The sequence below is a fragment of the Salmo salar genome, chromosome 12 (genome assembly GCF_965601325.2).
Source record: "Salmo salar chromosome 12, fSalSal1, whole genome shotgun sequence".
NCBI classification, from domain to species: Eukaryota; Metazoa; Chordata; class Actinopteri; order Salmoniformes; family Salmonidae; genus Salmo; species Salmo salar.
The window spans coordinates 3931348-3958609 of NC_138302.1; the positions used below are offsets into that span (position 1 = coordinate 3931348).

The 27262-nt window shown below is 51.0% G+C and overlaps 1 protein-coding gene across 1 annotated transcript; it reads left to right on the plus strand.

Moving 5' to 3' along the window:
• The first annotated feature begins 851 nt into the window (after nucleotides 1–851).
• LOC123725371 (uncharacterized) lies at nucleotides 852–27262 on the plus strand. Its single transcript, XM_045690494.2, has 3 exons — nucleotides 852–949; nucleotides 21487–21682; nucleotides 25480–27262. Exons 1-3 carry the CDS (start codon nucleotides 947–949, stop codon nucleotides 26541–26543), a joined length of 1263 nt encoding a protein of 420 aa, XP_045546450.2. The 5' UTR covers nucleotides 852–946; the 3' UTR covers nucleotides 26544–27262.

A 27262-nucleotide genomic window follows, 5' to 3' on the forward strand; every position in this document is an offset into this window, starting at 1 on the left:
TCATAGAGAAAGCTATTGTAGCAACCTTAACCGAAACCCTCGTGACCTCGTCAAGAATGTCAGAACTCTTTTTGAGTAACAGTTAGTGATCAAATTTTATTGGTCACACGGTCACTCAGAACTCTCAACTCTCAGAACTCTCAACTCTCAGAACTCTCAAAACTCTCAAAACTCTCAGAACTCTCAGAACTCTCAACTCAGAACCAGATCGAAACCCGCCACGTTCCAGAACCTTGTCACCTCTCACCTAACCTGAAACAGAAGGTCCTTGTGTGACCTTGTTGAGAACCCGGGATACTGCCCCTGGTAATAGAAAGAGGTCGGTTCGATGGCATAGTCCCCCCTCTTAATTCGTCTATGTACGGTCTGTGATTTCAGAGGAGGTAGAGAATAAACTGCATCTGAACATTTTATTGTACATTTTATATGATGATTTGAGAGATTTTATGTTTTTTTGATAAAAAATGTTTTGTAAAGAAATCAGGAAGTATTCTGGATTTAGAGATGAAGAAAATCTTGAATTTGAATTTAGAAAAGAAGTATTCCCTTTGTGCAGATGATCTCTGAAGCTTGATAGGATGAGACAAGATCAGTTGTCATCCGTTTAAAGGTTTTTTGTTTGTTGGGTTTTCTCATTTCTTATAAAAAATTAATGAAAACTTTGCAAAAAAATTACGAATGCTTCTAACCAAAATAGTCAACTTAACTTGATTCACAAGACTAGTTGTTTAGTCAGTCCCTGTAGGATTTTGTAATAGCTGTCACAGACACCAGATGGACAAAATGGTTGATTTTTACTGTGGCAATAACATTTTTACATGGCAATCTGTGTGACTTTCTTATTCACACAGGAGAGAGACGTGAATATCGTGGATCCTGTGGGGATCCTCAACAACAACATGATGCTGACGAGGCCGAGAAGAGTTTATCCGGATCAGAACACCACATGGTACTAACCTAACATCACAACTGTCTGGTCTAGTTGGTACAGCTCGGGTCTGGTCTAGTTGGTGCAGCTCGGGTCTGGTCTAGTTGGTGCAGCTCGGTCTGGTCTCGTTGCTACAGCTCGGTCTGGTCTCGTTGCTACAGCTCGGTCTGGTCTAGTTGGTGCAGCTCGGTCTGGTCTAGTTGGTACAGCTCGGTCTGGTCTAGTAGCTACAGCTTGGTCTAGTTGGTACAGCTCGGTCTGGTCTAGTTGGTACAGCTCGGTCTGTTCTAGTTGGTACAGCTCGGGTCTGGTCTAGTTGGTACAGCTCGGGTCTGGTCTAGTTGGTACAGCTCGGTCTGGTCTAGTTGGTACAGCTCGGTCTAGTTGGTACAGCTCGGTCTGGTCTAGCTGCTACAGCTCGGTCTAGTTGGTTCAGCTCGGTCTGGTCTAGTTGCTACTGCTCGGTCTGGTCTAGTTGGTATAGCTAAGTCTGGTCTAGTTGGTGCAGCTCGGTCTGGTCTAGTTGGTACAGCTCGGTCTGGTCTAGTTGGTACAGCTCGGTCTGGTCTAGTTGGTACAGCTCGGTCTGGTCTAGTTGGTACAGCTCGGGATGGTCTCGTTGGTACAGCTCGGGCTGGTCTAGTTGGTACAGCTCGGTTCTGGTCTAGTTGGTCCAGCTCGGTTCTGGTCTAGTTGGTACAGCTTGGTCTAGTTGGTGCAGCTCGGTCTGGTCTAGTTGGTGCAGCTCGGTCTGGTCTAGTTGGTACAGCTCGGTCTGGTCTAGTTGGTACAGCTCGGTCTGGTCTAGTTGGTACAGCTCGGTCTGGTCTAGTTGGTACAGCTCGGTCTGGTCTAGTTGGTGCAGCTCGGTCTGGTCTAGTTGGTCCAGCTCGGGTCTGGTCTAGTTGCTACAGCTTGGTCTAGTTGGTGCAGCTCGGTCTGGTCTAGTTGGTGCAGCTCGGTCTGGTCTAGTTGGTACAGCTCGGTCTGGTCTAGTTGCTACAGCTCGGTCTGGTCTAGTTGGTACAGCTCGGTCTAGTTGGTACAGCTCGGTCTGGTCTAGTTGGTACAGCTCGGTCTGGTCTAGTTGCTACAGCTCGGGTCTGGTCTAGTTGGTACAGCTTGGTCTAGTTGGTACAGCTCGGTCTGGTCTAGTTGCTACACCTTGGTCTAGTTGGTCCAGCTCGGTCTAGTTGCTACAGCTCGGGTCTGGTCTAGTTGCTACAGCTCGGTCTAGTTGGTACAGCTTGGTCTAGTTGGTACAGCTCGTTCTGGTCTAGTTGGTGCAGCTCGGGTCTGGTCTAGTTGGTGCAGCTCGGTCTTGTCTAGTTGGTGCAGCTCGGTCTGGTCTAGTTGCTGCAGCTCGGTCTGGTCTAGTTGGTACAGCTCGGTCTGGTCTAGTTGCTACAGCTCGGTCTGGTCTAGTTGGTACAGCTCGGTCTGGTCTAGTTGGTACAGCTCGGTCTGGTCTAGTTGGTCCAGCTCGGTCTGGTCTAGTTGGTCCAGCTCGGTCTGGTCTAGTTGGTACAGCTCGGTCTGGTCTAGTTGGTCCAGCTCGGTCTGGTCTAGTTGGTCCAGCTCGGGTCTGGTCTAGTTGGTCCAGCTCGGGTCTGGTCTAGTTGGTCCAGCTCAGGTCTGGTCTAGTTGGTCCAGCTCGGGTCTGGTCTAGTTGGTACAGCTTGGTCTAGTTGGTGCAGCTCGGTCTGGTCTAGTTGGTGCAGCTCGGTCTGGTCTAGTTGGTCCAGCTCGGTCTGGTCTAGTTGGTCCAGCTCGGTCTGGTCTAGTTGGTCCAGCTCGGGTCTGGTCTAGTTGGTACAGCTTGGTCTAGTTGCTACAGCTCGGTCTGGTCTAGTTGGTACAGCTCGATCTGGTCTAGTTGCTACAGCTCGGGTCTGATCTAGTTGGTCCAGCTCGGTCTGGTCTAGTTGGTACACCTCGGTCTGGTCTAGTTGGTCAGGCTCAGTCTGGTCTAGTTGGTCCAGCTCGGGTCTGGTCTAGTTGGTACAGCTTGGTCTGGTTGGTGCAGCTCGGTCTGGTCTAGTTGGTACAGCTTGGTCTGGTCTAGTTGGTACAGCTCGGTCTGGTCTAGTTGGTCCAGCTCTGGTCTGATCTAGTTGGTCCAGCTCGGTCTGGTCTAGTTGGTACAGCTCGGTCTGGTCTAGTTGGTACAGCTCGGTCTGGTCTAGTTGGTGCAGCTCGGTCTGGTCTAGTTGGTACAGCTCGGTCTGGTCTAGTTGCTACAGCTCGGGTCTGGTCTAGTTGGTACAGCTCGGTCTGGTCTAGTTGGTACAGCTCGGTCTGTTCTAGTTGGTACAGCTCGGTCTGGTCTAGTTGCTACAGCTCGGGTCTGGTCTAGTTGGTACAGCTCGGTCTGGTCTAGTTTGTACAGCTCGGTCTGGTCTAGTTGGTACAGCTTGGTCTAGTTGGTCCAGCTCGGTCTGGTCTAGTTGGTGCAGCTCGGTCTGGTCTAGTTGGTACAGCTCGGTCTGGTCTAGTTGCTACAGCTCGGTCTGGTCTAGTTGCTACAGCTCGGTCTGGTCTAGTTGGTGCAGCTCGGTCTGGTCTAGTTGGTCCAGCTCGGTCTGGTCTAGTTGGTCCAGCTCGGGTCTGGTCTAGTTGGTCCAGCTCGGGTCTGGTCTAGTTGGTCCAGCTCGTGTCTGGTTGGTACAGCTCGGGTCTGGTCTAGTTGGTTCAGCTCGGGTCTGGTCTAGTTGGTACAGCTCGGTCTGGTCTAGTTGGTCCAGCTCGGTCTGGTCTAGTTGGTACAGCTCGGTCTGGTCTAGTTGGTTCAGCTCGGTCTGGTCTAGTTGGTACAGCTCGGTCTGGTCTGGTTGCTACAGCTCGGTCTGGTCTAGTTGGTACAGCTCGGTCTGGTCTAGTTGGTACAGCTCGGTCTGGTCTAGTTGGTACAGCTCGGTCTGGTCTCGTTGCTACAGCTCGGTCTCGTTGGTACAGCTCGGGCTGGTCTAGTTGGTACAGCTCGGTCTGGTCTAGTTTGGTTCAGCTCGGTCTGGTCTAGTTGCTACAGCTCGGTCTGGTCTGGTTGCTACAGCTCGGTCTGGTCTGGTTGCTACAGCTCGGTCTGGTCTAGTTGGTACAGCTCGGTCTGGTCTAGTTGGTACAGCTCGGTCTGGTCTAGTTGGTACAGCTCGGTCTGGTCTAGTTGGTACAGCTCGGTCTGGTCTAGTTGGTACAGCTCGGTCTGGTCTCGTTGCTACAGCTCGGTCTCGTTGGTACAGCTCGGGCTGGTCTAGTTGGTACAGCTCGGTCTGGTCTAGTTGGTTCAGCTCGGTCTGGTCTAGTTGCTACAGCTCGGTCTGGTCTGGTTGCTACAGCTCGGTCTGGTCTGGTTGCTACAGCTCGGTCTGGTCTACTTGCTACAGCTCGGGTCTGGTCTAGTTGGTACAGCTCGGTCTGGTTGGTACAGCTCGGTCTGGTCTAGTTGCTACAGCTCGGTCTGGTCTAGTTGGTACAGCTCGGTCTGGTCTAGTTGGTACAGCTCGGTCTGGTCTAGTTGGTACAGCTCGGTCTGGTCTAGTTGGTACAGCTCGGTCTGGTCTAGTTGGTACAGCTCGGTCTGGTCTAGTTGGTACAGCTCGGTCTGGTCTAGTTGGTACAGCTCGGTCTGGTCTAGTTGCTACAGCTCGGTCTGGTCTAGTTGGTACAGCTTGGTCTAGTTGGTACAGCTCGGTCTGGTCTAGTTGCTACAGCTTGGTCTAGTTGGTCCAGCTCGTTCTAGTTGCTACAGCTCGGGTCTGGTCTAGTTGCTACAGCTTGGTCTAGTTGGTACAGCTTGGTCTAGTTGGTAAAGCTCGGTCTGGTCTAGTTGGTGCACCTCAGTCTGGTCTAGTTGGTCCAGCTCGGGTCTGGTCTAGTTGGTCCAGCTCGGGTCTGGTCTAGTTGGTCCAGCTCGGGTGTGGTCTAGTTGGTACAGCTCAGTCTGGTCTAGTTGGTACAGCTCGGTCTGGTCTAGTTGGTACAGCTCGGTCTGGTCTAGTTGGTACAGCTCGGTCTGGTCTAGTTGGTGCAGCTCGGTCTGGTCTAGTTGGTCCAACTCGGTCTGGTCTAGTTGGTCCAGCTCGGGTCTGGTCTAGTTGGTACAGCTTGGTCTAGTTGCTACAGCTCGGTCTGGTCTAGTTGCTACAGTTGGTCTGGTCTAGTTGCTACAGCTCGGGTCTGATCTAGTTGGTCCAGCTCGGTCTGGTCTAGTTGGTCCAGCTCAGTCTGGTCTAGTTGGTCCAGCTCGGGTCTGGTCTAGTTGGTCCAGCTCGGGTCTGGTCTAGTTGGTACAGCTTGGTCTAGTTGGTGCAGCTCGGTCTGGTCTAGTTGGTCCAGCTCGGTCTGGTCTAGTTGGTCCAGCTCGGTCTGGTCTAGTTGCTACAGCTCGGTCTGGTCTAGTTGGTACAGCTCGGTCTGGTCTAGTTGGTACAGCTCGGTCTGGTCTAGTTGGTTCAGCTCGGTCTGGTCTAGTTGGTACAGCTCGGTCTGGTCTAGTTGCTACAGCTCGGTCTGGTCTAGTTGGTTCAGCTCGGTCTGGTCTAGTTGGTGCAGCTCGGTCTGGTCTAGTTGGTACAGCTCGGTCTGGTCTAGTTGCTACAGCTCGGGTCTGGTCTTGTTGTCACAGCTTGGTCTAGTTGCTACTGCTCGGTCTGGTCTAGTTGGTACAGCTCGGTCTGGTCTAGTTGCTACAGCTCGGGTCTGATCTAGTTGGTCCAGCTCGGTCTGGTCTAGTTGGTACAGCTTGGTCTAGTTGGTGCAGCTCGGTCTGGTCTAGTTGGTGCAGCTCGGTCTGGTCTAGTTGGTACAGCTCGGTCTGGTCTAGTTGGTACAGCTCGGTCTGGTCTAGTTGGTACAGCTCGGTCTGGTCTAGTTGGTACAGCTCGGTCTGGTCTAGTTGGTGCAGCTCGGTCTGGTCTAGTTGGTCCAGCTCGGGTCTGGTCTAGTTGCTACAGCTTGGTCTAGTTGGTGCAGCTCGGTCTGGTCTAGTTGGTGCAGCTCGGTCTGGTCTAGTTGGTGCAGCTCGGTCTGGTCTAGTTGGTACAGCTCGGTCTGGTCTAGTTGCTACAGCTCGGTCTGGTCTAGTTGGTACAGCTCGGTCTAGTTGGTACAGCTCGGTCTGGTCTAGTTGGTACAGCTCGGTCTGGTCTAGTTGCTACAGCTCGGGTCTGGTCTAGTTGGTACAGCTTGGTCTAGTTGGTACAGCTCGGTCTGGTCTAGTTGCTACACCTTGGTCTAGTTGGTCCAGCTCGGTCTAGTTGCTACAGCTCGGGTCTGGTCTAGTTGCTACAGCTCGGTCTAGTTGGTACAGCTTGGTCTAGTTGGTACAGCTCGTTCTGGTCTAGTTGGTGCAGCTCGGGTCTGGTCTAGTTGGTGCAGCTCGGTCTTGTCTAGTTGGTGCAGCTCGGTCTGGTCTAGTTGCTGCAGCTCGGTCTGGTCTAGTTGGTACAGCTCGGTCTGGTCTAGTTGCTACAGCTCGGTCTGGTCTAGTTGGTACAGCTCGGTCTGGTCTAGTTGGTACAGCTCGGTCTGGTCTAGTTGGTCCAGCTCGGTCTGGTCTAGTTGGTCCAGCTCGGTCTGGTCTAGTTGGTACAGCTCGGTCTGGTCTAGTTGGTCCAGCTCGGTCTGGTCTAGTTGGTCCAGCTCGGGTCTGGTCTAGTTGGTCCAGCTCGGGTCTGGTCTAGTTGGTCCAGCTCAGGTCTGGTCTAGTTGGTCCAGCTCGGGTCTGGTCTAGTTGGTACAGCTTGGTCTAGTTGGTGCAGCTCGGTCTGGTCTAGTTGGTGCAGCTCGGTCTGGTCTAGTTGGTCCAGCTCGGTCTGGTCTAGTTGGTCCAGCTCGGTCTGGTCTAGTTGGTGCAGCTCGGTCTGGTCTAGTTGGTGCAGCTCGGTCTGGTCTAGTTGCTACAGCTCGGTCTGGTCTAGTTGCTACAGCTCGGTCTGGTCTAGTTGGTACAGCTCGATCTGGTCTAGTTGCTACAGCTCGGGTCTGATCTAGTTGGTCCAGCTCGGTCTGGTCTAGTTGGTACACCTCGGTCTGGTCTAGTTGGTCAGGCTCAGTCTGGTCTAGTTGGTCCAGCTCGGGTCTGGTCTAGTTGGTACAGCTTGGTCTGGTTGGTGCAGCTCGGTCTGGTCTAGTTGGTACAGCTTGGTCTGGTCTAGTTGGTACAGCTCGGTCTGGTCTAGTTGGTCCAGCTCTGGTCTGATCTAGTTGGTCCAGCTCGGTCTGGTCTAGTTGGTACAGCTCGGTCTGGTCTAGTTGGTACAGCTCGGTCTGGTCTAGTTGGTGCAGCTCGGTCTGGTCTAGTTGGTACAGCTCGGTCTGGTCTAGTTGCTACAGCTCGGGTCTGGTCTAGTTGGTACAGCTCGGTCTGGTCTAGTTGGTACAGCTCGGTCTGTTCTAGTTGGTACAGCTCGGTCTGGTCTAGTTGCTACAGCTCGGGTCTGGTCTAGTTGGTACAGCTCGGTCTGGTCTAGTTTGTACAGCTCGGTCTGGTCTAGTTGGTACAGCTTGGTCTAGTTGGTCCAGCTCGGTCTGGTCTAGTTGGTGCAGCTCGGTCTGGTCTAGTTGGTACAGCTCGGTCTGGTCTAGTTGCTACAGCTCGGTCTGGTCTAGTTGCTACAGCTCGGTCTGGTCTAGTTGGTGCAGCTCGGTCTGGTCTAGTTGGTCCAGCTCGGTCTGGTCTAGTTGGTCCAGCTCGGGTCTGGTCTAGTTGGTCCAGCTCGGGTCTGGTCTAGTTGGTCCAGCTCGTGTCTGGTTGGTACAGCTCGGGTCTGGTCTAGTTGGTTCAGCTCGGGTCTGGTCTAGTTGGTACAGCTCGGTCTGGTCTAGTTGGTCCAGCTCGGTCTGGTCTAGTTGGTACAGCTCGGTCTGGTCTAGTTGGTTCAGCTCGGTCTGGTCTAGTTGGTACAGCTCGGTCTGGTCTGGTTGCTACAGCTTGGTCTGGTCTAGTTGGTACAGCTCGGTCTGGTCTAGTTGGTACAGCTCGGTCTGGTCTAGTTGGTACAGCTCGGTCTGGTCTAGTTGGTACAGCTCGGTCTGGTCTCGTTGCTACAGCTCGGTCTCGTTGGTACAGCTCGGGCTGGTCTAGTTGGTACAGCTCGGTCTGGTCTAGTTTGGTTCAGCTCGGTCTGGTCTAGTTGCTACAGCTCGGTCTGGTCTGGTTGCTACAGCTCGGTCTGGTCTGGTTGCTACAGCTCGGTCTGGTCTAGTTGGTACAGCTCGGTCTGGTCTAGTTGGTACAGCTCGGTCTGGTCTAGTTGGTACAGCTCGGTCTGGTCTAGTTGGTACAGCTCGGTCTGGTCTAGTTGGTACAGCTCGGTCTGGTCTCGTTGCTACAGCTCGGTCTCGTTGGTACAGCTCGGGCTGGTCTAGTTGGTACAGCTCGGTCTGGTCTAGTTGGTTCAGCTCGGTCTGGTCTAGTTGCTACAGCTCGGTCTGGTCTGGTTGCTACAGCTCGGTCTGGTCTGGTTGCTACAGCTCGGTCTGGTCTACTTGCTACAGCTCGGGTCTGGTCTAGTTGGTACAGCTCGGTCTGGTTGGTACAGCTCGGTCTGGTCTAGTTGCTACAGCTCGGTCTGGTCTAGTTGGTCCAGCTCGGTCTGGTCTAGTTGGTACAGCTCGGTCTGGTCTAGTTGGTACAGCTCGGTCTGGTCTAGTTGGTACAGCTCGGTCTGGTCTAGTTGGTACAGCTCGGTCTGGTCTAGTTGGTACAGCTCGGTCTGGTCTAGTTGGTACAGCTCGGTCTGGTCTAGTTGCTACAGCTCGGTCTGGTCTAGTTGGTACAGCTTGGTCTAGTTGGTACAGCTCGGTCTGGTCTAGTTGCTACAGCTTGGTCTAGTTGGTCCAGCTCGTTCTAGTTGCTACAGCTCGGGTCTGGTCTAGTTGCTACAGCTTGGTCTAGTTGGTACAGCTTGGTCTAGTTGGTAAAGCTCGGTCTGGTCTAGTTGGTGCACCTCAGTCTGGTCTAGTTGGTCCAGCTCGGGTCTGGTCTAGTTGGTCCAGCTCGGGTCTGGTCTAGTTGGTCCAGCTCGGGTGTGGTCTAGTTGGTACAGCTCAGTCTGGTCTAGTTGGTACAGCTCGGTCTGGTCTAGTTGGTACAGCTCGGTCTGGTCTAGTTGGTACAGCTCGGTCTGGTCTAGTTGGTGCAGCTCGGTCTGGTCTAGTTGGTCCAACTCGGTCTGGTCTAGTTGGTCCAGCTCGGGTCTGGTCTAGTTGGTACAGCTTGGTCTAGTTGCTACAGCTCGGTCTGGTCTAGTTGCTACAGTTGGTCTGGTCTAGTTGCTACAGCTCGGGTCTGATCTAGTTGGTCCAGCTCGGTCTGGTCTAGTTGGTCCAGCTCGGTCTGGTCTAGTTGGTCCAGCTCAGTCTGGTCTAGTTGGTCCAGCTCGGGTCTGGTCTAGTTGGTCCAGCTCGGGTCTGGTCTAGTTGGTACAGCTTGGTCTAGTTGGTGCAGCTCGGTCTGGTCTAGTTGGTCCAGCTCGGTCTGGTCTAGTTGGTCCAGCTCGGTCTGGTCTAGTTGCTACAGCTCGGTCTGGTCTAGTTGGTACAGCTCGGTCTGGTCTAGTTGGTACAGCTCGGTCTGGTCTAGTTGGTTCAGCTCGGTCTGGTCTAGTTGGTACAGCTCGGTCTGGTCTAGTTGCTACAGCTCGGTCTGGTCTAGTTGGTTCAGCTCGGTCTGGTCTAGTTGGTGCAGCTCGGTCTGGTCTAGTTGGTACAGCTCGGTCTGGTCTAGTTGCTACAGCTCGGGTCTGGTCTTGTTGTCACAGCTTGGTCTAGTTGCTACTGCTCGGTCTGGTCTAGTTGGTACAGCTCGGTCTGGTCTAGTTGCTACAGCTCGGGTCTGATCTAGTTGGTCCAGCTCGGTCTGGTCTAGTTGGTACAGCTTGGTCTAGTTGGTCCAGCTCGGTCTGGTCTAGTTGGTGCAGCTCGGTCTGGTCTAGTTGGTACAGCTCGGTCTGGTCTAGTTGGTCCAGCTCGGGTCTGGTCTAGTTGGTCCAGCTCGTGTCTGGTTGGTACAGCTCGGGTCTGGTCTAGTTGGTTCAGCTTGGTCTGGGTCTAGTTGGTCCAGCTCGGGTCTGGTCTAGTTGCTACAGCTCGGTCTGGTCTCGTTGCTACAGCTCGGTCTGGTCTAGTTGGTACAGCTCGGTCTGGTCTAGTAGCTACAGCTTGGTCTAGTTGGTACAGCTCGGTCTGGTCTAGTTGGTACAGCTCGGTCTGGTCTAGTAGCTACAGCTTGGTCTGGTCTAGTTGCTACAGCTCGGTCTGGTCTAGTTGCTACAGCTCGGTCTGGTCTAGTTGGTTCAGCTCGGTCTGGTCTAGTTGGTTCAGCTCGGTCTGGTCTAGTTGCTACAGCTCGGTCTGGTCTAGTTGGTGCAGCTCGGTCTGGTCTAGTTGGTACAGCTCGGTCTGGTCTAGTTGCTGCAGCTCGGTCTGGTCTAGTTGGTGCAGCTCGGTCTGGTCTAGTTGGTGCAGCTCGGTCTGGTCTAGTTGGTACAGCTCGGTCTGGTCTAGTTGGTACAGCTCGGTCTGGTCTAGTTGGTTCAGCTCGGTCTGGTCTAGTTGCTACAGCTCGGTCTGGTCTAGCTGCTACAGCTCGGTCTGGTCTAGTTGGTACAGCTCGGTCTGGTCTAGTTGCTACAGCTCGGGCTGGTCTAGTTGGTGCAGCTCGGTCTGGTCTAGTTGCTACAGCTCGGGCTGGTCTAGTTGGTACAGCTCGGTCTGGTCTAGTTGGTACAGCTCGGTCTGGTCTAGTTGGTTCAGCTCGGTCTGGTCTAGTTGGTTCAGCTCGGTCTGGTCTAGTTGCTACAGCTCGGTCTGGTCTAGTTGCTACAGCTCGGTCTGGTCTAGTTGGTACAGCTCGGTCTGGTCTAGTTGGTACAGGTCGGTCTAGTTGCTACAGCTCGGTCTGGTCTAGTTGGTACAGCTCGGTCTGGTCTAGTTGCTACATCTCGGTCTGGTCTAGTTGGTACAGCTCGGTCTGGTCTAGTTGCTACATCTCGGTCTAGTTGGTACAGCTCGATCTGGTCTAGTTGCTACAGCTTGGTCTAGTTGGTACAGCTCGGTCTGGTCTAGTTGGTACAGCTCGGTCTGGTCTAGTTGGTACAGCTCGGTCTGGTCTAGTTGCTACAGCTCGGTCTGGTCTAGTTGCTACAGCTCGGTCTGGTCTAGTTGGTACAGCTCTGTCTGGTCTAGTTGGTACAGCTCGGTCTGGTCTAGTTGCTACAGCTCGGGCTGGTCTAGTTGGTGCAGCTCGGTCTAGTTGGTTCAGCTCGGGCTGGTCTAGTTGGTCCAGCTCGGTCTGGTCTAGTTGCTACAGCTCGGTCTGGTCTAGTTGGTACAGCTCGGTCTGGTCTAGTTGGTACAGCTCGGTCTGGTCTAGTTGGTACAGCTCGGTCTGGTCTAGTTGGTACAGCTCGGTCTGGTCTAGTTGGTTCAGCTCGGTCTGGTCTAGTTGCTACAGCTCGGTCTAGTTGGTTCAGCTCGGTCTGGTCTCGTTGCTACAGCTCGGTCTGGTCTAGTTGCTACAGGTCGGTCTGGTCTAGTTGGTACAGCTCGGTCTGGTCTAGTTGGTACAGCTCGGTCTGGTCTAGTTGGTACAGCTCGGTCTGGTCTAGTTGCTCGGGTCTGGTCTAGTTGGTTCAGCTCGGTCTGGGTCTAGTTGGTCCAGCTCGGGTCTGGTCTAGTTGCTACAGCTCGGTCTGGTCTAGTTGGTACAGCTCGGTCTGGTCTAGTTGGTACAGCTCGGTCTGGTCTAGTTGGTACAGCTCGGTCTGGTCTAGTTGCTCGGGTCTGGTCTAGTTGGTTCAGCTCGGTCTGGGTCTAGTTGGTCCAGCTCGGTCTGGTCTAGTTGCTACAGCTCGGTCTGGTCTAGTTGCTACAGCTCGGTCTGGTCTAGTTGGTGCAGCTCGGTCTGGTCTAGTTGGTACAGCTCGGGCTGGTCTAGTTGGTACAGCTCGGGCTGGTCTAGTTGGTCCAGCTCGGTCTGGTCTAGTTGCTACAGCTCGGGCTGGTCTAGTTGGTACAGCTCGGTCTGGTCTAGTTGGTACAGCTCGGTCTGGTCTAGTTGCTACAGCTCGGTCTGGTCTAGTTGCTACAGCTCGGTCTGGTCTAGTTGGTACAGCTCGGTCTGGTCTAGTTGCTACAGCTCGGTCTGGTCTAGTTGCTACAGCTCGGTCTGGTCTAGTTGGTACAGGTCGGTCTAGTTGCTACAGCTCGGTCTGGTCTAGTTGGTACAGCTCGGTCTGGTCTAGTTGCTACAGCTCGGTCTGGTCTAGTTGGTCCAGCTCGGTCTGGTCTAGTTGCTACAGCTTGGTCTAGTTGGTACAGCTCGGTCTGGTCTAGTTGGTACAGCTCGGTCTGGTCTAGTTGCTACAGCTCGGTCTGGTCTCGTTGGTACAGCTCTGTCTGGTCTAGTTGGTACAGCTCGGTCTGGTCTAGTTGCTACAGCTCGGGCTGGGCTAGTTGGTGCAGCTCGGTCTGGTCTAGTTGCTACAGCTCGGTCTAGTTGGTTCAGCTCGGGCTGGTCTAGTTGGTCCAGCTCGGTCTGGTCTAGTTGCTACAGCTTGGTCTGGTCTAGTTGGTACAGCTCGGTCTGGTCTAGTTGGTACAGCTCGGTCTGGTCTAGTTGGTACAGCTCGGTCTGGTCTAGTTGCTACAGCTCGGTCTAGTTGGTTCAGCTCAGTCTGGTCTCGTTGCTACAGCTCGGTCTGGTCTATTTGCTACAGGTCGGTCTGGTCTAGTTGGTACAGCTCGGTCTGGTCTAGTTGGTACAGCTCGGTCTGGTCTAGTTGGTACAGCTCGGTCTGGTCTAGTTGCTCGGGTCTGGTCTAGTTGGTTCAGCTCGGTCTGGGTCTAGTTGGTCCAGCTCGGGTCTGGTCTAGTTGCTACAGCTCGGTCTGGTCTAGTTGGTACAGCTCGGTCTGGTCTAGTTGGTACAGCTCGGTCTGGTCTAGTTGGTACAGCTCGGTCTGGTCTAGTTGCTCGGGTCTGGTCTAGTTGGTTCAGCTCGGTCTGGTCTAGTTGGTACAGCTCGGTCTGGTCTACTTGGTACAGCTCGGTCTGGTCTAGTTGCTACAGCTCGGTCTGGTCTAGTTGCTACAGCTCGGTCTGGTCTACTTGCTACAGCTCGGTCTGGTCTAGTAGCTACAGCTCGGTCTGGTCTAGTTGCTACAGCTCGGTCTGGTCTAGTTGGTGCAGCTCGGTCTGGTCTAGTTGGTACAGCTCGGGCTGGTCTAGTTGGTACAGCTCGGTCTGGTCTAGTTGGTCCAGCTCGGTCTGGTCTAGTTGCTACAGCTCGGTCTGGTCTAGTTGGTACAGCTCGGTCTGGTCTGGTTGCTACAGCTCGGTCTGGTCTAGTTGGTACAGCTCGGTCTGGTCTAGTTGGTGCAGCTCGGTCTGGTCTAGTTGGTACAGCTCGGTCTGGTGTAGTTGCTACAGCTTGGTCTAGTTGGTCCAGCTCGCGCCTGGTCTAGTTGGTACAGCTCTGTCTGGTCTAGTTGGTGCAGCTCGGTCTGGTCTAGTTGCTACAGCTCGGTCTGGTCTAGTTGCTACAGCTCGGTCTGGTCTAGTTGGTACAGCTCGGTCTAGTTGCTACAGCTCGGTCTGGTCTAGTTGGTACAGCTCGGTCTGGTCTAGTTGCTACAGCTCGGTCTGGTCTAGTTGCTACAGCTCGGTCTGGTCTAGTTGCTACAGCTTGGTCTAGTTGGTACAGCTCGGTCTGGTCTAGTTGGTACAGCTCGGTCTGGTCTAGTTGGTACAGCTCGGTCTGGTCTAGTTGCTACAGCTTGGTCTGGTCTAGTTGCTACAGCTCGGTCTGGTCTAGTTGGTACAGCTCTGTCTGGTCTAGTTGGTACAGCTCGGTCTGGTCTAGTTGCTACAGCTCGGGCTGGTCTAGTTGGTGCAGCTCGGTCTGGTCTAGTTGCTACAGCTCGGTCTAGTTGGTTCAGCTCGGGCTGGTCTAGTTGGTCCAGCTCGGTCTGGTCTAGTTGGTACAGTTCGGTCTGGTCTAGTTGCTACAGCTTGGTCTAGTTGGTCCAGCTCGGCCTGGTCTAGTTGGTTCAGCTCGGTCTGGTCTAGTTGGTACAGCTCGGTCTGGTCTAGTTGGTATAGCTCGCTCTGGTCTAGTTGCTACACCTCGGTCTGGTCTAGTTGCTACAGCTCGGGTCTGGTCTAGTTGGTTCAGCTCGGTCTGGGTCTAGTTGGTCCAGCTCGGGTCTGGTCTAGTTGCTACAGCTCGGTCTGGTCTCGTTGCTACAGCTCGGTCTGGTCTAGTTGGTACAGCTCGGTCTGGTCTAGTAGCTACAGCTTGGTCTAGTTGGTACAGCTCGGTCTGGTCTAGTTGGTACAGCTCGGTCTGGTCTAGTTGGTACAGCTCGGTCTGGTCTAGTAGCTACAGCTTGGTCTAGTTGGTTCAGCTCGGTCTGGTCTAGTTGGTACAGCTCGGTCTGGTCTAGTTGCTACAGCTCGGTCTGGTCTAGCTGCTACAGCTCGGTCTAGTTGCTACAGCTTGGTCTAGTTGGTCCAGCTCGGTCTAGTTGGTACAGCTCGTTCTGGTCTAGTTGGTGCAGCTCGGTCTGGTCTAGTTGGTCCAGCTCGGTCTGGTCTAGTTGGTACAGCTCGGTCTGGTCTAGTTGCTACAGCTCGGTCTGGTCTAGTTGGTGCAGCTCGGTCTGGTCTAGTTGGTACAGCTCGGTCTGGTCTAGTTGCTGCAGCTCGGTCTGGTCTAGTTGGTGCAGCTCGGTCTGGTCTAGTTGCTACAGCTCGGTCTGGTCTAGTTGGTACAGCTCGGTCTGGTCTAGTTGGTTCAGCTCGGTCTGGTCTAGTTGCTACAGCTCGGTCTGGTCTAGTTGCAACAGCTCGGTCTGGTCTAGTTGCTACAGCTCGGTCTGGTCTAGTTGCTACAGCTCGGTCTGGTCTAGTTGCTACAGCTCGGTCTGGTCTAGTTGGTACAGCTCGGTCTGGTCTAGTTGGTTCAGCTCGGTCTGGTCTAGTTGCTACAGCTCGGTCTGGTCTAGTTGCTACAGCTCGGTCTGGTCTAGTTGCTACAGCTCGGTCTGGTCTAGTTGGTACAGCTCGGTCTGGTCTAGTTGGTACAGGTCGGTCTAGTTGCTACAGCTCGGTCTGGTCTAGTTGGTACAGCTCGGTCTGGTCTAGTTGGTACAGCTCGGTCTGGTCTAGTTGGTTCAGCTCGGTCTGGTCTAGTTGCTACAGCTCGGTCTAGTTGGTTCAGCTCGTTCTGGTCTCGTTGCTACAGCTCGGTCTGGTCTAGTTGCTACAGCTCGGTCTGGTCTAGTTGGTACAGCTCGGTCTGGTCTAGTTGGTACAGCTCGGTCTGGTCTAGTTGCTACAGCTCGGTCTGGTCTAGTTGCTACAGCTCGGTCTGGTCTAGTTGGTACAGCTCGGTCTGGTCTAGTTGGTTCAGCTCGGTCTGGTCTAGTTGCTACAGCTCGGTCTGGTCTAGTTGCTACAGCTCGGTCTGGTCTAGTTGCTACAGCTCGGTCTGGTCTAGTTGGTACAGCTCGGTCTGGTCTAGTTGGTACAGGTCGGTCTAGTTGCTACAGCTCGGTCTGGTCTAGTTGGTACAGCTCGGTCTGGTCTAGTTGGTACAGCTCGGTCTGGTCTAGTTGGTTCAGCTCGGTCTGGTCTAGTTGCTACAGCTCGGTCTAGTTGGTTCAGCTCGTTCTGGTCTCGTTGCTACAGCTCGGTCTGGTCTAGTTGCTACAGGTCGGTCTGGTCTAGTTGGTACAGCTCGGTCTGGTCTAGTTGGTACAGCTCGGTCTGGTCTAGTTGGTACAGCTCGGTCTGGTCTAGTTGCTCGGGTCTGGTCTAGTTGGTTCAGCTCGGTCTGGGTCTAGTTGGTCCAGCTCGGGTCTGGCGTCTCAGTTGCTACAGCTCGGTCTGGTCTAGTTGGTACAGCTCGGTCTGGTCTAGTTGGTACAGCTCGTTCTGGTCTAGTTGCTCGGGTCTAGTCTAGTTGGTTCAGCTCGGTCTGGGTCTACTTGGTACAGCTCGGTCTGGTCTAGTTGCTACAGCTCGGTCTGGTCTAGTCGCTACAGCTCGGTCTGGTCTAGTTGCTACAGCTCGGTCTGGTCTAGTTGCTACAGCTCGGTCTGGTCTAGTTGCTACAGCTCGGGCTGGTCTAGTTGGTACAGCTCGGGCTGGTCTAGTTGGTACAGCTCGGGCTGGTCTAGTTGGTACAGCTCGGTCTGGTCTAGTTGGTCCAGCTCGGTCTGGTCTAGTTGCTACAGCTCGGTCTGGTCTAGTTGCTACAGCTCGGTCTGGCCTGGTTGCTACAGCTCGGTCTGGTCTAGTTGGTACAGCTCGGTCTGGTCTAGTTGGTGCAGCTCGGTCTGGTCTAGTTGCTACAGCTCGGTCTGGTCTAGTTGCTACAGCTCGGTCTGGTCTAGTTGCTACAGCTCGGTCTGGTCTAGTTGCTACAGCTCGGTCTGGTCTAGTTGGTACAGCTCGGTCTAGTTGCTACAGCTCGGTCTGGTCTAGTTGGTACAGCTCGGTCTGGTCTAGTTGCTACAGCTCGGTCTGGTCTAGTTGGTACAGCTCGGTCTGGTCTAGTTGCTACAGCTTGGTCTAGTTGGTACAGCTCGGTCTGGTCTAGTTGGTACAGCTCGGTCTGGTCTAGTTGGTACAGCTCGGTCTGGTCTAGTTGGTACAGCTCGGGCTGGTCTAGTTGGTGCAGCTCGGTCTGGTCTAGTTGCTACAGCTCGGTCTAGTTGGTTCAGCTCGGGCTGGTCTAGTTGGTCCAGCTCGGTCTGGTCTAGTTGCTACAGCTCGGTCTGGTCTAGTTGGTACAGCTCGGTCTGGTCTAGTTGGTACAGCTCGGGTCTGGTCTAGTTGGTACAGCTCGGTCTGGTCTAGTTGGTACAGCTCGGTCTGGTCTAGTTGGTTCAGCTCGGTCTGGTCTAGTTGCTACAGCTCGGTCTAGTTGGTTCAGCTCGGTCTGGTCTAGTTGCTACAGCTTGGTCTGGTCTAGTTGGTACAGCTCGGTCTGGTCTAGTTGGTACAGCTCGGTCTGGTCTAGTTGGTACAGCTCGGTCTGGTCTAGTTGGTACAGCTCGGTCTGGTCTAGTTGCTCGGGTCTGGTCTAGTTGGTTCAGCTCGGTCTGGGTCTAGTTGGTCCAGCTCGGGTCTGGTCTAGTTGCTACAGCTCGGTCTGGTCTAGTTGGTACAGCTCGGTCTGGTCTAGTTGGTACAGCTCGGTGTGTTCTAGTTGGTACAGCTCGGTCTGGTCTAGTTGCTCGGTTCTGGTCTAGTTGGTTCAGCTCGGTCTGGGTCTAGTTGGTCCAGCTCGGTCTGGTCTAGTAGCTACAGCTTGGTCTAGTTGGTTCAGCTCGGTCTGGTCTAGTTGGTACAGCTCGGTCTGGTCTATTTGCTACAGCTCGGTCTGGTCTAGCTGCTACAGCTCGGTCTAGTTGCTACAGCTTGGTCTAGTTGGTCCAGCTCGGTCTAGTTGGTACAGCTCGTTCTGGTCTAGTTGGTGCAGCTCGGTCTGGTCTAGTTGGTCCAGCTCGGTCTGGTCTAGTTGGTACAGCTCGGTCTGGTCTAGTTGCTACAGCTCGGTCTGGTCTAGTTGGTGCAGCTCGGTCTGGTCTAGTTGGTACAGCTCGGTCTGGTCTAGTTGCTGCAGCTCGGTCTGGTCTAGTTGGTGCAGCTCGGTCTGGTCTAGTTGCTACAGCTCGGTCTGGTCTAGTTGGTACAGCTCGGTCTGGTCTAGTTGGTTCAGCTCGGTCTGGTCTAGTTGCTACAGCTCGGTCTGGTCTAGTTGCAACAGCTCGGTCTGGTCTAGTTGGTACAGCTCGGTCTGGTCTAGTTGCTACAGCTCGGTCTGGTCTAGTTGCTTCAGCTCGGTCTGGTCTAGTTGCTACAGCTCGGTCTGGTCTAGTTGGTACAGCTCGGTCTGGTCTAGTTGGTTCAGCTCGGTCTGGTCTAGTTGCTACAGCTCGGTCTGGTCTAGTTGCTACAGCTCGGTCTGGTCTAGTTGGTACAGGTCGGTCTAGTTGCTACAGCTCGGTCTGGTCTAGTTGGTACAGCTCGGTCTGGTCTAGTTGGTACAGCTCGGTCTGGTCTAGTTGCTACAGCTTGGTCTAGTTGGTACAGCTCGGTCTGGTCTAGTTGGTACAGCTCGGTCTGGTCTAGTTGCTACAGCACGGTCTGGTCTAGTTGCTACAGCTCGGTCTGGTCTAGTTGGTACAGCTCTGTCTGGTCTAGTTGGTACAGCTCTGTCTGGTCTAGTTGGTACAGCTCGGTCTGGTCTAGTTGCTACAGCTCGGGCTGGTCTAGTTGGTGCAGCTCAGTCTGGTCTAGTTGCTACAGCTCGGTCTAGTTGGTTCAGCTCGGGCTGGTCTAGTTGGTCCAGCTCGGTCTGGTCTAGTTGCTACAGCTCGGTCTGGTCTAGTTGGTACAGCTCGGTCTGGTCTAGTTGGTACAGCTCGGTCTGGTCTAGTTGGTACAGCTCTGTCTGGTCTAGTTGGTACAGCTCGGTCTGGTCTAGTTGGTACAGCTCGGTCTGGTCTAGTTGGTTCAGCTCGGTCTGGTCTAGTTGCTACAGCTCGGTCTGGTCTAGTTGGTACACCTCGGTCTGGTCTAGTTGGTACAGCTCGGTCTGGTCTAGTTGGTTCAGCTCGGTCTGGTCTAGTTGCTACAGCTCGGTCTAGTTGGTTCAGCTCGTTCTGGTCTCGTTGCTACAGCTCGGTCTGGTCTAGTTGCTACAGGTCGGTCTGGTCTAGTTGGTACAGCTCGGTCTGGTCTAGTTGGTACAGCTCGGTCTGGTCTAGTTGCTCGGGTCTGGTCTAGTTGGTTCAGCTCGGTCTGGGTCTAGTTGGTCCAGCTCGGGTCTGGTCTAGTTGCTACAGCTCGGTCTGGTCTAGTTGGTACAGCTCGGTCTGGTCTAGTTGGTACAGCTCGGTCTGGTCTAGTTGGTACAGCTCGGTCTGGTCTAGTTGCTCGGGTCTAGTCTAGTTGGTTCAGCTCGGTCTGGGTCTACTTGGTACAGCTTGGTCTGGTCTAGTTGCTACAGCTCGGTCTGGTCTAGTCGCTACAGCTCGGTCTGGTCTAGTTGCTACAGCTCGGTCTGGTCTAGTTGCTACAGCTCGGTCTGGTCTAGTTGCTACAGCTCGGGCTGGTCTAGTTGGTACAGCTCGGGCTGGTCTAGTTGGTACAGCTCGGGCTGGTCTAGTTGGTACAGCTCGGTCTGGTCTAGTTGGTCCAGCTCGGTCTGGTCTAGTTGCTACAGCTCGGTCTGGTCTAGTTGCTACAGCTCGGTCTGGTCTGGTTGCTACAGCTCGGTCTGGTCTAGTTGGTACAGCTCGGTCTGGTCTAGTTGGTGCAGCTCGGTCTGGTCTAGTTGCTACAGCTCGGTCTGGTCTAGTTGCTACAGCTCGGTCTGGTCTAGTTGCTACAGCTCGGTCTGGTCTAGTTGCTACAGCTCGGTCTGGTCTAGTTGGTACAGCTCGGTCTAGTTGCTACAGCTCGGTCTGGTCTAGTTGGTACAGCTCGGTCTGGTCTAGTTGCTACAGCTCGGTCTGGTCTAGTTGGTACAGCTCGGTCTGGTCTAGTTGCTACAGCTTGGTCTAGTTGGTACAGCTCGGTCTGGTCTAGTTGGTACAGCTCGGTCTGGTCTAGTTGCTACAGCTCGGTCTGGTCTAGTTGCTACAGCTCGGTCTGGTCTAGTTGCTACAGCTCTGTCTGGTCTAGTTGCTACAGCTCTGTCTGGTCTAGTTGGTACAGCTCGGTCTGGTCTAGTTGCTACAGCTCGGTCTGGTCTAGTTGGTCCAGCTCGGGCTGGTCTAGTTGGTGCAGCTCGGTCTGGTCTAGTTGCTACAGCTCGGTCTAGTTGGTTCAGCTCGGGCTGGTCTAGTTGGTCCAGCTCGGTCTGGTCTAGTTGCTACAGCTCGGTCTGGTCTAGTTGGTACAGCTCGGTCTGGTCTAGTTGGTACAGCTCGGGTCTGGTCTAGTTGGTACAGCTCGGTCTGGTCTAGTTGGTACAGCTCGGTCTGGTCTAGTTGGTTCAGCTCGGTCTGGTCTAGTTGCTACAGCTCGGTCTAGTTGGTTCAGCTCGGTCTGGTCTAGTTGCTACAGCTTGGTCTGGTCTAGTTGGTACAGCTCGGTCTGGTCTAGTTGGTACAGCTCGGTCTGGTCTAGTTGGTACAGCTCGGTCTGGTCTAGTTGGTACAGCTCGGTCTGGTCTAGTTGCTCGGGTCTGGTCTAGTTGGTTCAGCTCGGTCTGGGTCTAGTTGGTCCAGCTCGGGTCTGGTCTAGTTGCTACAGCTCGGTCTGGTCTAGTTGGTACAGCTCGGTCTGGTCTAGTTGGTACAGCTCGGTGTGGTCTAGTTGGTACAGCTCGGTCTGGTCTAGTTGCTCGGTTCTGGTCTAGTTGGTTCAGCTCGGTCTGGGTCTAGTTGGTCCAGCTCGGGTCTGGTCTAGTTGGTTCAGCTCGGTCTGGTCTAGTTGGTACAGCTCGGTCTGGTCTAGTTGGTACAGCTCGGTCTGGTCTAGTTGCTACAGCTCGGTCTGGTCTAGTTGCTGCAGCTCGGTCTGGTCTAGTTGCTACAGCTCGGTCTGGTCTAGTTGGTGCAGCTCGGTCTGGTCTAGTTGTTGCAGCTCGGTCTGGTCTAGTTGGTACAGCTCGGTCTGGTCTAGTTGGTGCAGCTCGGTCTGGTCTAGTTGGTACAGCTCGGTCTGGTCTAGTTGGTACAGCTCGGGCTGGTCTAGTTGGTACAGCTCGGTCTGGTCTAGTTGGTACAGCTCGGTCTGGTCTGGTTGCTACAGCTCGGTCTGGTCTAGTTGGTACAGCTCGGTCTGGTCTAGTTGGTGCAGCTCGGTCTGGTCTAGTTGCTACAGCTCGGTCTGGTCTAGTTGGTACAGCTCGGGCTGTTCTAGTTGGTACAGCTCGGTCTGGTCTAGTTGCTACAGCTTGGTCTAGTTGTTCCAGCTCGGCCTGGTGTAGTTGGTACAGCTCGGTCTGGTCTAGTATGTACAGCTCGGTCTGGTCTAGTTGGTCCAGCTCGGGTCTAGTTGGTACAGCTCGGTCTGGTCTAGTTGGTACAGCTCGGTCTGGTCTAGTTGGTACAGCTCGGTCTGGTCTAGTTGGTACCGCTCGGTCTGGTCTAGTTGGTACAGCTCGGTCTGGTCTAGATGGTCCAGCTCGGTCTAGTCTAGTTGGTACAGCTCGGTCTGGTCTAGTTGGTACAGCTCGGTCTGGTCTAGTTGGTACAGCTCGGGTCTGGTCTAGTTGGTACAGCTCGGTCTGGTCTAGATGGTCCAGCTCGGTCTGGTCTAGTTGGTACAGCTCGGTCTGGTCTAGTTGGTACAGCTCGGTCTGGTCTAATTGGTCCAGCTCGGTCTGGTCTAATTGGTCCAGCTCGGTCTGGTCTAATTGGTACAGCTCGGCCTGGTCTAGTTGGTACAGCGGTTCTTAAGAACAACAGTGAGTGTCTGGTCTAGCATACAGCGTGGTCTCTCTAGGCCGGGTTTCTGTAAAGTTCTTAAGGACAGTGAATGATAGAATCCGTAGTGATATGTGTCTGTGTTTCCCTCTTTATGGTTACCAGGACAACGCTAGCATGCCCCCCTCCACCCTCTCAGAGTCCCCGGGTCGTACCTTTTCTGGTATCACCTTACTGCTGGGTCTGAAGAGGGTGTCTGTGAGGCTGGTGGACTGCAGGAAAACACTGAGGCTGAGTGGAACTACAAGAGGAAGAGGAGGAGGAGGAGAAGAGGAGGAAGAGGGAGATTTGACACATCAAAGTAAGTTCTGTAATATGTCTTATTTAAATCAAATCTAATTTATTTATATAGCCCTTCTTACATCAGCTGATATCTCAAAGTGCTGTACAGAAACCCAGCCTAAAACCCCAAACAGCAAGCAATGCAGGTGTAGAAGCACGGTGGCTAGGAAAAACTCCCTACAAAGGCCAAAACCTAGGAAGAAACCTAGAGAGGAACCAGGCTATGAGGGGTGGCCAGTCCTCTTCTGGCTGTGCCGGGTGGAGATTATAACAGCACATGGCCTAGATGTTCAAATGTTCATAAATCACCAGATTTGTCAAATTATAATAATCATAGTAGTTGTCGAGGGTGCAACAAGTCAGTAACACAAGAGTGTCAGTTGGCTTTTTCATAGCCGATCTTTGATGAAGGCCGTGAGGCCGATAGGTAAAGCTCTGACGAAGGCCGTGAGGCCGATACGTAAAGCTCCGACGAAGGCCGTGAGGCCGATAGGTAAAGCTCTGACGAAGGCCGTGAGGCCGATACGTAAAGCTCTGATGAGTCCGTGAGGCCGATACGTAAAGCTTATTAAAGATCAGTGATACTATCAAGAGCGGTGTGCAGTTTTCCTTTTTCCTTCATCTTGTTCCTAACTGCATAAAATAGTTTTTGGTTTCAAACTCATTGGTCCCTTTATTAATAGACAGACTGAAACGTTGATCCCAGTGTCTCTCATTGGTCCCTTTATTAATAGACAGACTGAAACGTTGATCCCAGTGTCTCTCATTGGTCCCTTTATTATTAATAGACGGACTGAAATGTAGATCCCAGTGTCTCTCATTGGTCCCTTGGTTAATAGACGGACTGAAATGTAGATCCCAGTGTCTCTCATTAGTCCCTTTATTAATAGACAGACTGAAATGTTGATCCCAGTGTCTCTCATTGGTCCCTTTTATTAATAACCTGTTGGGGATCGAGGGTAACCTAATCCCACTGACGGGATTGCTAGCAAGGCGGGAAATTCAAAACATCAAAAATCTAATAATTTCAATTTCTCAAACAATCAACTATTTTACACCATTTAAAAGATAAACATCTCCTTAATAGAACCACATTGTCCGATTTTCAAAGAGGCTTTACGGCGAAAGCATAAAGTTAGATTATGTTAGGAGAGTACATAGCCAAAAAAGTACACACATCCATTTTCAATTCAAGGACAGGCGTCACCAAAAGCAGAAAAACAGCTAAAATTATGCACTAACCTTTGACAATCTTCATCAGATGACACTCCTAGGACATTATGTTAGACAATACATGCATTTTTGTTCTATCAAGTTCATATTTATATCCAAAAACAGCATTCTACATCGGCGTGTGTCTTTGAGAAAATGTGTCTCCCCCAAAACTGCCAGTGAATTTACAAAAAAAATACTCATTATAAAACGTGGTTAAAGTATTAAACTGTTATTCAAAGAATTGACAGATTTCAAAATAACTTTACTGGGAAAGCATACTTTGCAATAATCTGAGTACTCTGGTCAGAAAAATACACTAGGCTATACAGCTAGCCGCTATGTTGGAATCATCTAAAACCATGAATAACATTAGCAATATTTCCTTACTTTTAATAATCTTCATCAGAAGGCACTTTCAGGAATCCCAGGTCCACAACAAATGTTGTTTCTTTCGACAAAGTTCATAATTTATGTCCAAATAACTCCATGCTGTTCCGTGTTGTTAGCGCATTCGGTGGGCTACTCAAAATGGGAGGGAAAAGTCATGACGAAAAGTAAAAAAAAAAATCTATTTACGTTCGTTCAAACATGTCAAACGTTGTTTACCATCAATCTTTTGGTACATTTTTAACGTGAAACATCAGTAATATTTCAACCCGACCTCTCCTGTGTCTTGAAACAAGTTTTGAAAAATGTCTCGCCTCACATGAACGCGCATGTGCGCGCAATAATGAAGTGACGACCTCCCAGGGACGTCAACTTCCCTTCATTCTCATTCGGTCTCTGTTCATCATAGACGCTTCAAACGACTTTATAAAGATTGTTGACATCTAGTGGAAGACATAGGAAGTGCAAAATGAATCCTTTGTCACTGTGTAATTTATTACCAATGACTTGAAAATAGTACAGCCACAAAATTTTCATTTCCTGCTTGTATTTTTTCTCAGGTTTTTGCCTGCCATATGAGTTCTGTTATATTTAGAGACACCATTCAAACAGTTTTAGAAACTTCAGAGTGTTTTCTATCCAAATCTACTAATAATATGCATATTCTATTTTCTGGGCCGGAGTAGTAACCTGTTTAAATTGGGTAAGTTTTTCATCCGGCCGTGAAAATACTGCCCCCTAGCGCCTAGAGGTTTAATAGACAGACCTACAGTATATACATTGGCATTCGGAAAGTATTCTGATCCAACGTTTAGTTACGTTTCAGCCTTATTCTAAAATTGATAAATCATCAATCTACACTAAATACCCCATAATGACGTCACAATACCCCATAATGACATAACAATACCCCATAATGACATCACAATACCCCATAATGACAAAGCAAAACCAGGTTTTCAGAAAGAAAACATACCTTATTTACATTTATTTACGTAAGTATTCAGTCCCTTTGCTATGAGACTTGAAATTGAGCTCAGGTGCATCCTGTTTCCATTGATCATCCTTGATGTTTCTACAACTTGATTGGAGTCCACCTGTGGTAAAATTCCAATTTAATCCATTTTAGAAAAAAGGCTGTAACGTAACAAAAGGTGGGAAAAGTCTGAATACTTTTCCGAATGCACTGTATAGTATTCATTTCAAAAGTTTTTTTTTTTTTGTCCCAATCCTGGATTGGCCCTTTAATTATGTGATGATTTATTGATTCGTATTTACAGTGTTTCTGTCTGTTGTATTATAATACAGTCCCCTCTATATAATAATACAGTCCCCTCTCTCCCTCTATATAATAATACAGTCCCATCTCTCCCTCTATATAATAATACAGTCCCCTCTCTCCCTCTGTATAATAATAATACAGTCCCCTCTCTCCCTCTATATAATAATAATACAGTCCCCTCTCTCCCTCTATATAATAATAATACAGTCCCCTCTCTCCCTCTATATAATAATACAGTCCCCTCTCTCCCTCTATATAATAATAATAATACAGTCCCCTCTCTCCCTCTATATAATAATAATAATAATACAGTCCCCTCTCTCCCTCTATATAATAATAATACAGTCCCCTCTCTCCCTCTATATAATAATAATAATACAGTCCCCTCTCTCCCTCTATATAATAATAATACAGTCCCCTCTCTCCCTCTATATAATAATAATACAGTCCCCTCTCTCCCTCTATATAATAATAATAATAATACAGTCCCCTCTCTCCCTCTATATAATAATAATACAGTCCCCTCTCTCCCTCTATATAATAATAATAATACAGTCCCCTCTCTCCCTCTATATAATAATAATACAGTCCCCTCTCTCCCTCTATATAATAATAATAATACAGTCCCCTCTCTCCCTCTATATAATAATAATACAGTCCCCTCTCTCCCTCTATATAATAATAATACAGTCCCCTCTCTCCCTCTATATAATAATAATACAGTCCCCTCTCTCCCTCTATATAATAATAATAACTTTATTGTAAGAATAAAATCATCGACATTACTAATGCATGAAAAATGAAGACAAAAAAAACGACTGTTGTTCACTTCACCTTCTTATTAATGTTAGAAGACATTTTTGTTAAAAGCGTTTTAAACATTCATGACAATGACAAATTACAGCGACTGTCTGACTTTGTCGTTCACACAGGAGAGAGACGTGACTATCTTGGATCCTCCGGAGAGCCTCAACAACATCGTGATGCTGACGAGGCAGAGAAGAGTCTCTCCACATCAGGAAACCTCCAGAAACACCAGCAGAGACCCACAGGAAAGAAATCTCACTGCTGCTCTGATTGTGGGAAACTTTGCAAATCTTTATCGGAACTTAAAATACACCAGCGAGTAAACACAGGAAATAAACCTCACCTCTTTTCTGACTGTGGGAAGAGTTTTTCAACATCACAGTCATTACAATATCAGCAAGGAATTCACACTGGAGAGAGAATCTATTGCTGTGATGCATGTGGAATGACCTTCACCACCTCGAGTGAACTGATTTTACACCAGAGAACACACAACCACACGCATTCCAGAGAGCCATACCACTGCTCCAACCGTGGGAAGAGATTTGTTTCATCGAGCAGTCTAAAACAACACCAGAGAAAATGTTCAGGAGAGAAGCCTTATAACTGTGACGTGTGTGGGAATTATTGTGTTACGTCAGCATCTCTGACTGTACACCGGCGTATCCACACTGGAGAAAGACCTTTCCTCTGCTCTGACTGTGGCAAATGTTTTGTTAGGTCAGAACATTTAAAATCACACCAGAGAACGCACACGCGTGCCAAGCCGTATGTCTGTGATCAGTGTGGGAAGAAATTCACTCAAATCGGTACTCTGGCTTCACACCAGAGAACTCACACTGGAGAGAAACCTTATAGCTGTGATCAATGTGGGAAGAAATTCACTCAGTCAGGAAGCCTGACTATACACAAGCTAACACACACTCGAGAGAGGCCTCACCACTGCTCCGACTGTGGGAAGAGTTTCACTTTTATTGGGACTTTAATACGCCACAAGCGAATCCACACAGGAGAGAAACCTTATGGCTGTGCTGTATGTGGGAAAGGTTTTACTACATCAGGCAACTTGATATCACACCAGAGAACACACACAGGAGAGAAACCTTATGGCTGTGATCAGTGTGAAAAAAGATACTCTGATTCAAGATACCTGATTAAACATCAGAAAATACATGCAGGAGATCCATAGAGTGTGGAATGATCTCCAACACCAGACCTGGGTAGTAGAACACAGAGTGTAGAATGATCTCCAACACCAGACCTGGGTAGTAGAACACAGAGTGTGGAATGATCTCTTTGTGATAACTGTTGATGTTGCTGGATAGATGGTTCAACTTGTTTCCCCATTAAGCTCTAATGTCACATGATCAAATCAGACAATAAATATCAAGTGTTGGAGATCCTAGAAGCTGTAACATTTAGAATGGCAACTATAACATTTAGGGCGATGGTTGTCACTATCAACTCCATTATAATACATCTACTGGTGGATGGTTGTCACTATAAACTCCATTATAATAAATCTACTGGTGGATGGGGATGGTTGTCACTATCAACTCCATTATAATAAATCTACTGGTGGATGGGGATGTTTGTCACTATCAACTCCATTATAATAAATCAACTCGTGGATGGTTGTCACTATCAACTCCATTATAATAAATCTACTGGTGGATGGTTGTCACTATCAACTCCATTATAATAAATCTACTGGTGGATGGTTGTCACTATCAACTCCATTATAATAAATCTACTGGTGGATGGGGATGGTTGTCACTATAAACTCCATTATAATAAATCTACTGGTGGATGGGGATGTTTGTCACTATCAACTCCATTATAATAAATCTACTGGTGGATGGGGATGGTTGTCACTATCAACTCCATTATAATAAATCTACTGGTGGA

Excerpts from the sequence above, each read along its gene's own strand:
- LOC123725371 (XM_045690494.2), top strand. Across the intron at positions 21,683-25,479 it reads GGGAGATTTGACACATCAAA|GAGAGAGACGTGACTATCTT; the intron begins GTAAGTTCTGTA and ends TCGTTCACACAG.